We start from the raw sequence: 12,906 nt of genomic DNA, 5'->3' as shown, positions 1-12,906 counted from the left end.
TCTATACCCCGGTGCAACTTTATAATCAACCAGTCGCTTTACCCTGATGTAACTTCATAATCAACTATTCTCTATACCCTGGTGCAACTTTAGAATCAACCAGTCGCTTTACCCTGATGTAACTTCATAATCAACCATTCTCTATACCCCGGTGCAACTTTATAATCAACCAGTCGCTATACCCTGATGTAACTTCATAATCAACCATTCTCTATACCCCGGTGCAACTTTATAATTAACCAGTCGCTATACCCTGATGTAACTTCTTAATCAATCATTCTCTATACCCTGGTGCAGCTTTATAATCAACCAGTCGCTATACCCTGATGTAACTTCATAATCAACCAGTCATTATACCCTGGTGCAATTTTATAATCAACCAGTCGCTATACCCTGATGTAACTTCATAATCAACCATTCTCTATACCCCGGTGCAACTTTATAATCAACCAGTCGCTATACCCTGATGTAACTTCTTAATCAATCATTCTCTATACCCTGGTGCAGCTTTATAATCAACCAGTCGCTATACCCTGATGTAACTTCATAATCAACCATTCTCTATACCCTGGTGCAACTTTATAATCAACCAGTATCTATACACCGGCGCAACTTTATAATCAACCAGTATCTATACACCGGTGCAACTTTATAATCAACCAGTCTCTATAATCCACAGCGGCATAACTAGATATCACTGGGCCCCCCTGTGAAACTTTGGATGGGGCCCCCCAGCTGTCGTTGCTGGAGGAGGGAGTGCTGATGGGAGCCCAAGGTGAGGGAAGGGAGTAGTCCCCCCCCCCCCCACTGTTTGTGCCTGCTGCTCCTCCTTCCTGCGCTGAGCCCCCACCTGCTCCTGAAAATGGCTCTAGAAGGCCCCAGAGCCAGGGGCCCCCCTCAGGCTTCTCCACCTAAGGGCTCCCCTGTGGCGGCATCCTGATAACCCGGTGCAACTTTATAATCAACCAGGCTCTATAGCCCAGTACAACTTCATAATTAACCCGTAACTATAGCCTTGTGCAACTTCCTCCTCAATCAGTCACTGTATCCCGGTGCTGGGTTGACTCCAGACAATAGGCATGTACGCAGCACAATCATGCTCAGTAGCCTCACCACATCTCTGTGTGCAGGTAAGAATCCATACAAAATGTAGGGCTCCACTGCTATTCATTCTTACCTGGCTCAAGTCCATCATGCCCCACGACAACAGTGTGCAATCCACCGAGATGAACAGCTTCCAGAAAGAAAGTATCAGTCTGAAAGAAAAAAAAAAAGAAAAGTCAAAACTTAATAAAATCTGCATAACTGGTTGTATTGTTTTAACATCTACTGTAAATGTTTTGACATTCTTTTGGATATTAAGAATGACTTTTTAATTGAATTACAATAAAAGCTATTAGGCTGTGTTACTGTGATCAGTTATTTATAATAACAATAACAATAACAATAATATTTACAGTATATAGCGCTTTTCTCCCTGGGGACTCAAAGCGCTGATTAATGAAGCCAGATTAAAGCCAGGCTTCAACACTCTAGCTCCAGACACATTTTGGCAACTACATCTTAATTTTAATCCTAAAAAAAACCTAAATATGCTCAAAAAACATAGCCAAAGGCACAGTTTATTTTCAGAACTGTATGCAGTTTTTAAAAGTTTTTAAAAGAACAAAAATATGAAACTATCTAAAATGCTTGTTGATATATAAACTGCACATAATATAATAAAGATAATTCTTGCAGAATTCACCTGCCTGGTATATTCTACCAATAGTATATTTTACAGCTACACTTGTTTATAGCCTCAACCAAATGGTGTTCAGCCTGTTTTGTAATTCTACTAAACAGGCAGGTTCTTTATTGATTTTAGTGTTTTACAAGTGGCCATATTAAGTAGCATTGCAAGGCAGGTTTGGGAGGAACAGTAATAATATATCTGTAAATGAACTGGAAACACATTGTGGTAAATACACACCCGTCCTTTCACAAATGGTATAGGTTTATTTAATCTGAACAGTTGCCGAGACCCGGTGTCACCGTATTGTCCATGGAGGGACATGTAGACATTGGCTTCTGTTCCTGCATTCCACAGATCTCCAGTTACAATCTGAATTTTGTACCTTGTTACTAAAAGAAAAAGAATTCACAGGGATTATATTGAAGCCTTATTTTAGCTTGCTTACATGTAAGTACAGAAAAAATAAAGTTATTGCTAATGATTCTAAACATAGCCTGTTATCTGTAATTGGCAAGGTATTCTTCCAGGTGTTGAATTTGAGTAGTAGTTCATGAGTTGAATTTGTGTAACAAGCTCCTAAGGTCCATATCCATGATGCGATTTTTGCAACTTTTTTCCCCAAGGAATGATCATTTAGGCAATATCGGGTAACATCGTTTAGTGAAAATTTGTTAAATGTGTTTAACGACGTGTGACTGCCCCTGACGATCATTTGAATTGAACGTCGGTCATCAGGGCCGGTTCTAGACTTTTTGCTGCCTGAGGTAAACTTGGGAGGATGCCCAACCACCAAAGCCCCCTCTTCCACACCCCTGGCCCTGATTTGGATTGATTGCACAGCACTCCACAATTGGCACCACACGTTATAGCTGTGGTGAGCCCCCCCAAAAAAACACCCTCAGTATAGGTAGGTAGCCAGGTACAGTTGCCCCCCCAGTACAGGTTAGCAAGGTAAAGTTGCCCCCAATATAGGTTAGCCAGGTACAGTTGCCCCCTGTATAGGTTGGCCAGGAACTCTCTTCACTTCCTGTTTCTGCTCGTTGCTGCCTCCAGACTCCTACTGCCTGAGGAAGTCGCCCCACTTGGCATCATGGGCGGACCGGGCCTGACTGTCATGTTGGATGACTGAACGAACGATCTTTAAGATCTCCATAGACTCCCGCGACTGTTTTCGTGATCGTGTAAATGATCATTTGTTTTTGCGAATGACGCTTGCAGATTAGGCCAAATAGATCGGGGAACAATCATTCATCGACAGAGATCCCCGATCCATTTGGCCGTGGGTACTTAGCGTTAGTGCTGCTAATTGCTTATGCAGGAAGATGGGAATTTTCTAGGCAGTCTGTACTCCATAAAGAAAGGGCAGTTTCCAGGTTTCATCCCTTCAGTCAGTTTGTTAAATTCATAGCTGCCAGAAATTGTCAATGAGATGCAAATAATTCTGACTCATGTGCAGATTTCATGCAGATTAAATGTAGGTTGAAATTTGACCAATCAGATTTACTACCTGCTGAAATGGTTTGGTCATATTTGAAGCTGCATATTATTTGCATGAAATCTGCATATAAGTCAAAACTATTTGCATCTCTTTGACAATCTCCTCTGGCTGCAAACTGAAACAGAAGGATACGGTACTTTTTTAAAATAATATTAATTTACAAAAAGCTTTGTGGAGCACTGGCATTGTGGTTTTCTAGGCACTTTCACTGAAAGTGGAGTTTTATCTCCATTCAGTACACAATAAGATTGATTTATTAAAGCAATTCTGAAGTGAAAAATAAAATTAAGTTTTCATGCATACCTATGTAGAGGGAAGACTCTGGATACCATAGGCATGTCCAAAGTCTGCCCGGCACCCAAATGCAGCCCATCAAGCCCAGGGCCGGTTCAAGTAACAATTGGGCCCTAGGGCAAAATTAGCCTGGGGGCCCCCAACAGACACCCCCAACCAAAAAGCGTCATTAGAGGCCCTTTGTTGCAGCCAAATTTCCCTCCTGGGCCCCTAAGCTGGCTACTGACCCTTCCCCAATCACCTCCCAACTTAACAGACTCTGCAGAGTCCCTAGGGAGCAACAGTTAAGATGGGAAGGGACACCTTGGGGGCCCCTACAGGCTCTGGGGCCCTGGGGCAATTGCCCATTTTTTCCTATTGTAGCTCCGGCCCTGATCAAGCCTTTTGTGATGGCCCCTGAAGCTCTCTACAGACATTCAGTACAAGTGGTCTGCAGGCCGTAGCTGTGGTGCTACATGCAGGGGTCACCTTGTATCATCACTCTGCTCCCCCCTTTGCTCACCTGTAGGTTATCAGCCACCACTGTAGCAGTAGCAGCCACTGATTAGTTGCCACCACTATGCCAGTAGCAGTAATAGCCACTGATTAGCAGCTGCTACTGTGCCAGTAGCACTATGCCTGCACACTGAAAGGGACATGCTAACTGCACACTAGTGATAAGCGAAAATGCAAAAATTATTTTCGCCGAATTCTCGCCTAATTTCGTTTTGACAGGCGAATTTTCGATCAAATATTTTCACGTCAATTTTCGCCTAATGCCCGTTATTTTCGCGGTAAATTCGTAGTTCATTGCGTACGTATTTCCGTGTAGTCGTAGTACTGCTATGCGAAGCTTCGCCACGCATGTATTAGCGGATTATTGCGGACATTTTTCCGCGTAAGAGCATAAGCGTCTGCATACAGCAACGTTTCTTGCAGATTATTGCGGACATTTTTACGCATAAGGGCATAAGCGTCTGCATACAGCAACGTTTCTTGCAGATTATTGCGGACATTTTACCGCATAAGGGCATAAACGTCCGCATACAGAGAAGTTTCTTGCGGATTATTGCGGACATTTTTCTGCATAAGGGCATAAGCGTCCGCATACAGCGAAGTTTCTGCAATTTTCGATGCTGGTCGAAAACGCGAATATTTCTGAAGATTTTTGCAAAAATTCGCTGACTTCAAAATGGGATTTTTGATGCGAAAATGACTTGGGCTAAAATTCGCAAGCAGCACTGCTGCACACAGTATATGAGTTATTTCCTATGGAAAATGTTTTGAGAAAAAGTCACAGGCATAGTGTACCTAATGGCAATCCGCAAAAACTGTGTTTAATTACATTGGTTTGGCACCCTAGCACTCTCAAGAACGGCGATATGGCCCTTGACCTAAAGAGTTTGGGCATCCCCGCCATAGAACCTTCCTGGTCTTTGCTGTCATGTTATTCTTAGGCCATCCCCTTTGGAAGCTACTTCTAAGCCTTCCGAAGGCTGCCTGAAATACTTTCGGCAGGCTTCATGCAGGATTCAAAAATACTCACAAATTCTTCCAAAGGTGAGTCCATCCATTCTACGCAGTACGTGAGTATTTCTGAAGGCTGCCTTCAGAAATACTCACGTACTGCGTAGAATGGATGGACTCACCTTTGGAAGAATTTGTGAGTATATCTGAATCCTGCATGAAGCCTGCCGAAGTCCTAGAAGGCTTAGAAGTATCTTCCAAAGGGGATGGCGCAAGAATAACATGACAGCAAAGGAGCTAGCAGATCAAATAGCTTCCACCAGGGACAGCACAGGAATGAGGAGATGGAGCGAAGACTAGAAGCAAGTATAGTTTGTAGAGTTTTCCCTCTACATAGCTACAGTACATTTTATTTTTGCTTTAGATGTCCTTTTAAGCTCATCCTGTCTGCAGAGTATAAATAAAGTTGCATTCTTGGCCTAGATAAATTAAAGACAGTTTAAAGAGACTATGTAACAAAATGTTCAGCCTTATTTGTTCTATCCTATAAGTTCCTATACTTGTTCTAATGTGGTCTGGATTACTGCAGCCTTTTCTAGTTGCACTGTCTCTGTAATATTTAATCTTCTTTTATTTGTCAAGCTTTGTCGAGCCAGAGAGGAATGCACTGCCTCTGCTGTAAAAGGGAGAAGTTATGCATGCCTCCTCCACGGCCCCTCACAGACAGGTCTCTGCTCTCAGTTTCCTGAGTTTGTGAGGCTGAGGGGGGAAGGAGCTGCTGCCTGTCACATTCTAATCCTAGACTGGAGTGCAGATAATTCACTATGTAATAAAAACTTGTAGTATGCTGTAACACTTTATATATATATATATATATATATATACAAACATCACTTCCTGGTTAGCGCCCATGTTTTTTGTTTGTAAACACTGCCTAAAACTGGCGATTAAAAGCCAGGATTGTGTCGGGGAGCAGTGGAAACGGCAAATAGGGATCCAGGAGATCACAGTGACTCGATTGGTATGTTTTTATTGTACAAATCGGACAGTACAGATTCTCTTTTACTTGTAAAGTCGGTGGTAAAAGTTAGTGTTGTTTTAACATTCTTCCATTTGGTTCTAGTCCTGTTCTGGATTTTGGAAGGCCCAAAATCAATGAAAAAAAAGCTGTCGTGTTCTGGCCTTTGCAGGGTAACAGTCACATTCAACAAAATGAGATGGGGACATCACCACATACCTGAGAAACATGTTGCTTTGTTGCTTGGGGCAGGGAATATACTAGGTGATCAAGACACCCATTAGGACACTTGCCACCAACAACATGGTTGATAAACTCTCCTACTCATGTTCCACCTCTGATAAATGCACAAGAGAATTTTGTGATATACTTTAAATTTGTCCATGAATTTTAATATTATTTGGCTCAAAAAAACAAAAAAATGGGAAGATGAAGAATTTTACTTTATCTCTAATCTGAAAAACTAGTGAACCGCTTTGATCTGGCACTGTAGAAACAATCCAGTTTGGACGGTTATGGTGGCCACTAACCAAGCCTGGGAAGCTTGTCTAACAATTTAACAGAAACAATATTTTAGGAAGCAATTTTAATAGCTGGCATCATTAAAAATAGCAAAGTATATATAAAATTGCTGAACCATCTGAATTTCTGCAGAGCCGGCTCTGAAGCAGCGTTGGATGGAAAGCAGGCAGTATTCTCTATTACAGCTATGCAGTGAATGGAATACCTAATGAAAATATATACAAATCAGTAGAGCGCATACTTAAAATGTATATTAGGTATTTTAAAGCAAACATCAACTGTAAAAAAGGGCACAGTTTCTGTTTTCTTTGCCGGCGGATAAACCTGAATTCCTCTGAGCAGTATTTGCATCCAGTCTAGCCACATATCAAAGAATAACTATAACACATTATAACCCAGCAAGAAAACAAAAGTTATTTTTGTGTGGAAGATAAACAAGAAATACATTTTTTGGAACAAATACATGTAGGGATTGACTTGTGAAGACAGATACAGTAGAGCAGGGGTCCCTAAACGTTTTGGGTCGAGGGCCGGGTCATCATACTACAGACTGCTGGGGGGCCGGAGTATAAATAAAATATGCTGAGCACCAATATTTAAAGATGTAGCGGATCACAACTATTATACATTTTGTGTGTGGTGGGCCGGTAAAAAAGCCTCAGGGGGCCACATTCGGCCCGCGGGCCTCAGTTTGAGGACCACTGCAGTAGAGTCTCGCTTATCCGGGCACCAACGGGGATCGGCTGATGCCAGATAAATTTTCTGGTTGCTTGAGATTCAATGTTAAAATATACCTCACTCTATATATACCATGAACTCTGTATTCAGGCTGGTTTTACGCCTGGTCTGTGCGTTTGTGGTGTGATGCCCCTCCCCGTCACTTCCTGGACAGGGATTACGTCACTAGGATTCCTATGCATCCCCCTCATATTCCTGTCATTCTGCACATGTGCACCAAACATATTTAAAATTTCCTGCTTCACCTACTTACATTTCTTCTGCCACTAGTACTACTGCATCGCCACAGAATTCCGATGGTAATGTACTGTTGACTTTGCGGCTGCCCGGTGGTGGATTGGGCACTTTCGGTGCAACACAATACAGTAAGTGTGCTGGGCCCCATTGCCTTGCATTGGTGTTGTGTTACCCTGTGGTAAAACAGGGTAACGCAAAGCAGATTTGCAAGGCACGTGTAAAAGGGGCTTTAATGTTAATATATAGTAATTAAAGGTATAATAACCTTGGGGGAACCACGAAACCCAGTATTTAAAGAGACTCACAGATGAATTAAGATAATAGATTTATACATACCTGGGGCTTCCTCCAGCCCCATCCACCTGGATCGCTCCCGCGCAGCCGTCTTCAGCCTTCTGGATCGCCGGTACCGGGTCTAGTAACTTTGGCCAGTCGCGGCTAGTTTTACGCATGCGCAGTGACTCCCTCCGTCTCTTTGGCACATGCCTTATGCATGCACCTGCGCAGTACGGGGGGAGCGCACTGCGCTTGCTTCAACCGGCGATCCAGGATGGCTGCGTGGGATGGGGCTGGAGGAAGCCCCAGGTATGTATAAATCTATTATCTTCATTCATCTCTGAGTCTCTTTAAGCACACCAGAGCCCATAACAGCCTGAGAAGTTGGCCTTCACCACTGTGAGTACTTCTGGCACAATCAGTAAAAGAAATAAAGGATGCAATGCAATGAGCTGATAACCTCAACATCAAGCACTTAGGGACCAATGATGACACCAACAAAATTGAATCAATATACCATAATAACGTCCAGGTGATAATTAGAACTTTATTATACCCCCTTGTATGTAGATACATATATCGAAACTATTATTACATAAGCTGTAGAGTAAGGCCTTGGATGGAAAAGCATAAAGATTAAATCTTTCTGTCACCTGGCAGATTGATGAAGCCATGCCTCAACACAGGAAACTCCCTGCAGATCTCTCCATCCTCCTCGTCTTGAGAAAGCCAACGCTTTACTTTGATGCAGAATTGCTCATTGGAGAAAACATTTAAGAGCTGAACCTTTAGAAGACAACATCAAGGTGAGTGCAACAGGACCTTCCTACAGTTCCGTAACACTGAAATCATTCATCAAGGAACTGACAACTAAGATGAGAAATTATTTAACTTATAGCCAAAAGTAGATATTGAGAACAACATGGCCTTACAAGCGGACAGGAAAGTAAAAGTTTAAATATTAATATACAGGTATATCTGGTGTGCAGTGCAAATTAGCATTAATGATAGAGTGATAGGCATGCATCTATTAAACTGGCAATCAAAACAGGCAGTATGTGATACCAATGTAGCAGAAACATGCAGTGTCTCTATGTGACAACTGGTTTACTTCTCCTGACTTATCCTTAGAGGCTTGTAAGGCTGTGATATGGGCTGTGCTGGCTGTGGGTAACTCGTAAGGGTGTGATATAGGCTGTGCTGGCTGTGGATACCTCGTAAGGGTGTGATATGGGCTGTGCTGGCTGTGGGTAACTTGTAAGGGTGTGGTGTGGGCTGTGCTGGCTGTGGCTAACTTGTAAGGGTGTGATATGGGCTGTGCTGGCTGTGGGTAACTTGTAAAGGTGTGATGTGGGCTGTGCTGGCTGTGGGTAACTTGTAAGGGTGTGATGTGGGTTGTGCTGGCTGTGGGTACCTTGTAAGGGTGTGATATGTGCTGTGCAGGCTGTGGGTAACTTGTAAGGGTGTGATATGGGTTGTGCTAGCTGTGGGTAACTTATAAGGGTGTGATATGGGGTGTGCTGGCTGTGGATAACTTGTTAGAGTTTGATGTGGGCTGTGCTAGCTGTGGGTATCTTGTAAGGGGGCGATATGGCCTTTGAGGGCTGTGGGTAATTTGTAAAGCTGTGGTGTGATATGGGATGTGCTGGCTGTGGGTAACTTGTAAGGGTGTGATATGGGCTGTGCTGGCTGTGGGTAACTTGTAAGGGTGTGATAATGGGCTGTGCTGGCTGTGGGTAACTAATAACGGTGTGAAATGGGCTGTGTTGGCTGTGGATAACTTGTAAGGCTGTGATATGGGCTGTGCTGGCTGTGTGTAACTTAACTTGTACGGGTGTAATATTGGCTTTGCTGGCTGTGGGTAACTTGTAAGGGTGTGATATGGGTTATGCTGGCTGTGGGTAACTTGTAAGGGTGTGATATGGGCTGTGTGGGCTGTGCTGGCTGTGGGTAACTAATAATGGTGTGATATGGGCTGTGCTGGCTGTGAGTATTAATTTGTAAGGGTGTGGTGTGGGCTGTGCTGACTGTGGGTTACTTGTAAGGGTGTGAAATTGGCTGTGCTGGCTGTGGGTTACTTGTAAGGGTGTGATATGGGCTGTGCTGGTTGTGGATAACTTTTTGGGTGGCAGTAGCACAGTGGTGTAATGGGTAGCACTCTTGCCTTACAGCACTAAGTTTACAGTTTCAAATCTTGACCAGTTTACTATTTGTATGGAGTTTGAATGTTCTCACCACGATTGTGAGGGTTTTCCTTTGGACTTACCAGTTTCCTCTTGCATCCCAAAAACATGCTAGTAAGTTAATTAGTTACACCATTCCCAAAATTTACTCTAGTTTATGATACACTATACTATGGCTACGGTAGAGATTAAAAGATGTCAGTGCTATATAAATATCCAATAACAACTCTAGTCATTTTGCTTCTGCACTCCATGACTCTCACCCACCCGCAAGGCAAGTACACCATGTGCACCTCTTTATTTGGATTTGTTGTGCTTGCTGTGGCATTGATTGAGGGAAAGGGATAAGCAAGATCGCCTCTGGCAGACTCGGGAGAATTTCCTCGCACTTTAGGTGGTACCGCAGACTTTTGCCAAAGCACTTTTTGTGAATTGCACTGAAATCAATGGCGCCAAATTTAGCAGTTAATAGCAAAGCCTCTACAGCCTCTATAATATGGGCCATTGCATTCTAGTCTACAGTGCAGTATTTTATCCCCAGGCCAGAACTTCTCAGTCCAGTAATTTCCTCTGATGGAACCCCCTCTTTAATAGTAATCACTCTTTCAATAGAATAGAAAAGAAAATAATGTCTAGAAGTATTTGACACAAGTGTGCTCTGCACTTCTAGTTTGTGGAGGCCTTGTTGGACAACCAATATACAGTATTTTTGAAAATATTCTATACATTCAGCGCCCACCGCATGCCCTCACCACCTCTCACCCAGTGACCTACTCCCTGCTGGGAAAGAAGTACATCACTGGGATTCCCAAGTTCCCCGTCGTATATGCATTGCTCCGTGCATGCACGTGGGCCACACCACCACCACCAACAAATCTAATTTTTTTTGCATCACCCATTGTCTTCCATTCATTCCGCCACATCGCAGCGGAAGTTGCATGGTAACGGGCTGTTGACTTTGCAGCGAATCTGAAACTTCCGGTCTCATACACTTTCTTTTGTTGTTGCATTACCCTGTGTGCAGATAGGGTGAAGCAACGCAAAGAAAGTGGCCAAGTGTTAAAGGAATACTATCAATACCGAAGTGTTCTAAAATGACAATGTACAAATAATGTCTAAGTAGCTGTGTAAACATTTTCCTACTTTTCATGTTAAATATCAGAGGCAAAAGCTGTAATTTATTGAGGGTAGGATTTAGCTATATTGGGACAAATCAATTGCAGAAGGGGTGTCTGCTTCAATGCACAGCCAGAGTTGCATATCAGACTACAGAAAGCAAATATCAAACATATCAAACTCTGAAAGCAAAAACAGTATGACAAGCTGTGACAATTAGTTACATTTCCTCTGCTCTCTTCAGATACTTCAGTCAGAAACACAGGACACAGAAGCTGCAGCTGTTGGGAGCTTTCTCTCTGTCACACACAGAGTTACACACAGAGTTAACTGATCAAGTGTGAGGGGAATTTCCCCTCTCCTCATGGCTCAGTCAGCCGTCAGTTTTGGCGTCAGTAAAGTTTGAAAGTATTTTGATAACAGTAAACAAAGAGGTTGCTACTAAAATGTATACACCAGTACTTAGCAGCACTTCCCAAACAATTCCTGTGTCAATTGAAAAAAATATGTAAATCTATAGTATTCCTTTAAAGGGGTCTCAATGAATGCAATATTGATTTTTATTTTATTGTTTTAACTTTTTTAGATTTCTGACACATAGTTGTTTTTTTTGAGGAAACCAATTTTGAGCAGGTCTAGTATTGGAAAAGTAATTAGGAGACAATTTAGTCCCTAATGTAGGAATTCTAGTAAATTGGCAGAACTGGATTAATAGGAAGCCCCTGTGCAAACTCTGAAAGGATGTGGTGAGAGCACCCAGAATGCAATGGGTTGCTATCAAGCTTAAAGCGGAATATAACCCTGCATTTCAATTTTGCTCTAAAACATTATTTACAGCATATTATATGCAAAAAGCATTTTTTTTTTACTAGACCAGCATTGGAAGGGTTAAACACAGAGGTTTTAAGTTCCGTGCAGACGTTCAGATAGTTACATTCTATTTAGTTAGATGTATCTATTGATAAACAGTTACACACTCTTTGGCTGTCCTCCAAGCTCCTTCTCAGTGAGAGAGATGAGTCACAATAAACACTTAAAAGATACATATTTGTAAACAAAAAGTATCTAACTGAAGTTCGGATGCGTCTGCAGAAATCTCTAGGGACTTTAAAGCCCTGTGTAACCCTTCCAATGCTGGTCTAGTAAAAAAAAAAATGCTAGAAGTTATAGCTTCCCAAAAGTACAGTTTTTTGCTTTGTGAGCTGACTTTGCATTTTATTAGTAACTGGTTTTATTCATTATGTAGTGAAGGCAAGACATGCTTTGACTCTGTCTGTGTTGAGCTGCTTCTCCACTGTCAGAGAATGTGTCACATTCCTCACTTGATACATTTAAGTAAACAAGATAACATTATCTGAAGTTCAAATGCATCCACATTTCACTGCACTGAACTTTCAAGCTCTGTGTGTAACCCTTTGAATGCTGGTCTAGTAAAACAAAAAATGCTGGTTGCATATAATATACTGTAAATAATGTTTTAGAGCAAAGTTGAAATGCAGGGTTATATTCCGCTTTAAGGGTCCTTTCACGCTTGGTGCAAAGCAACTGGTATGGAGCAGAAGAGCCTACCACAGCGTATTGCACTATACCATTGCCATTTTGTTCCCTACAGAAGACTGTTCCAACAGGGAAATCACTGTGACCCCACCCCCTGTGCCTGCGCACCACACCACCACCGCAAACAATTTTAAAATTCTTTGCAGTGCCATTGACTTACATTTCATTGTGTACCACATACAATGCTCTCTAATGTGCTGCAGCTTCTGCATCGGCTGAACCACTTACATCGCACCACATCCATCGTACTTAGTGTGTCATGTTCCATTAAGTTTGATTGCAATGC

At 42.4% G+C, this 12,906-nt stretch overlaps 1 protein-coding gene across 4 annotated transcripts in view; it reads right to left on the bottom strand.

Annotated features, from left to right (window-relative positions):
- Positions 1–12,906, bottom strand: part of RP1 (RP1 axonemal microtubule associated) — a 542,476-nt gene that overhangs the window by 366,710 nt on the left and 162,860 nt on the right. For all 4 annotated transcript variants that reach the window (XM_068237387.1, XM_068237386.1, XM_068237388.1 and 1 more), the window contains 3 exons: positions 8,418–8,550; positions 1,973–2,124; positions 1,178–1,256 (listed from right to left, as the gene is read on the bottom strand). In XM_068237387.1, coding sequence (XP_068093488.1) covers positions 1,178–1,256; positions 1,973–2,124; positions 8,418–8,550 — 364 coding nt within the window. The remainder of the gene's footprint in view (positions 1–1,177; positions 1,257–1,972; positions 2,125–8,417; positions 8,551–12,906) is intronic.

This window comes from Hyperolius riggenbachi, chromosome 5 (genome assembly GCF_040937935.1).
Source record: "Hyperolius riggenbachi isolate aHypRig1 chromosome 5, aHypRig1.pri, whole genome shotgun sequence".
Lineage (NCBI taxonomy): Eukaryota > Metazoa > Chordata > Amphibia > Anura > Hyperoliidae > Hyperolius > Hyperolius riggenbachi.
Note: the sequence above shows the minus strand (reverse complement) of the source record. Positions and strands in the feature narration are given on the sequence as shown.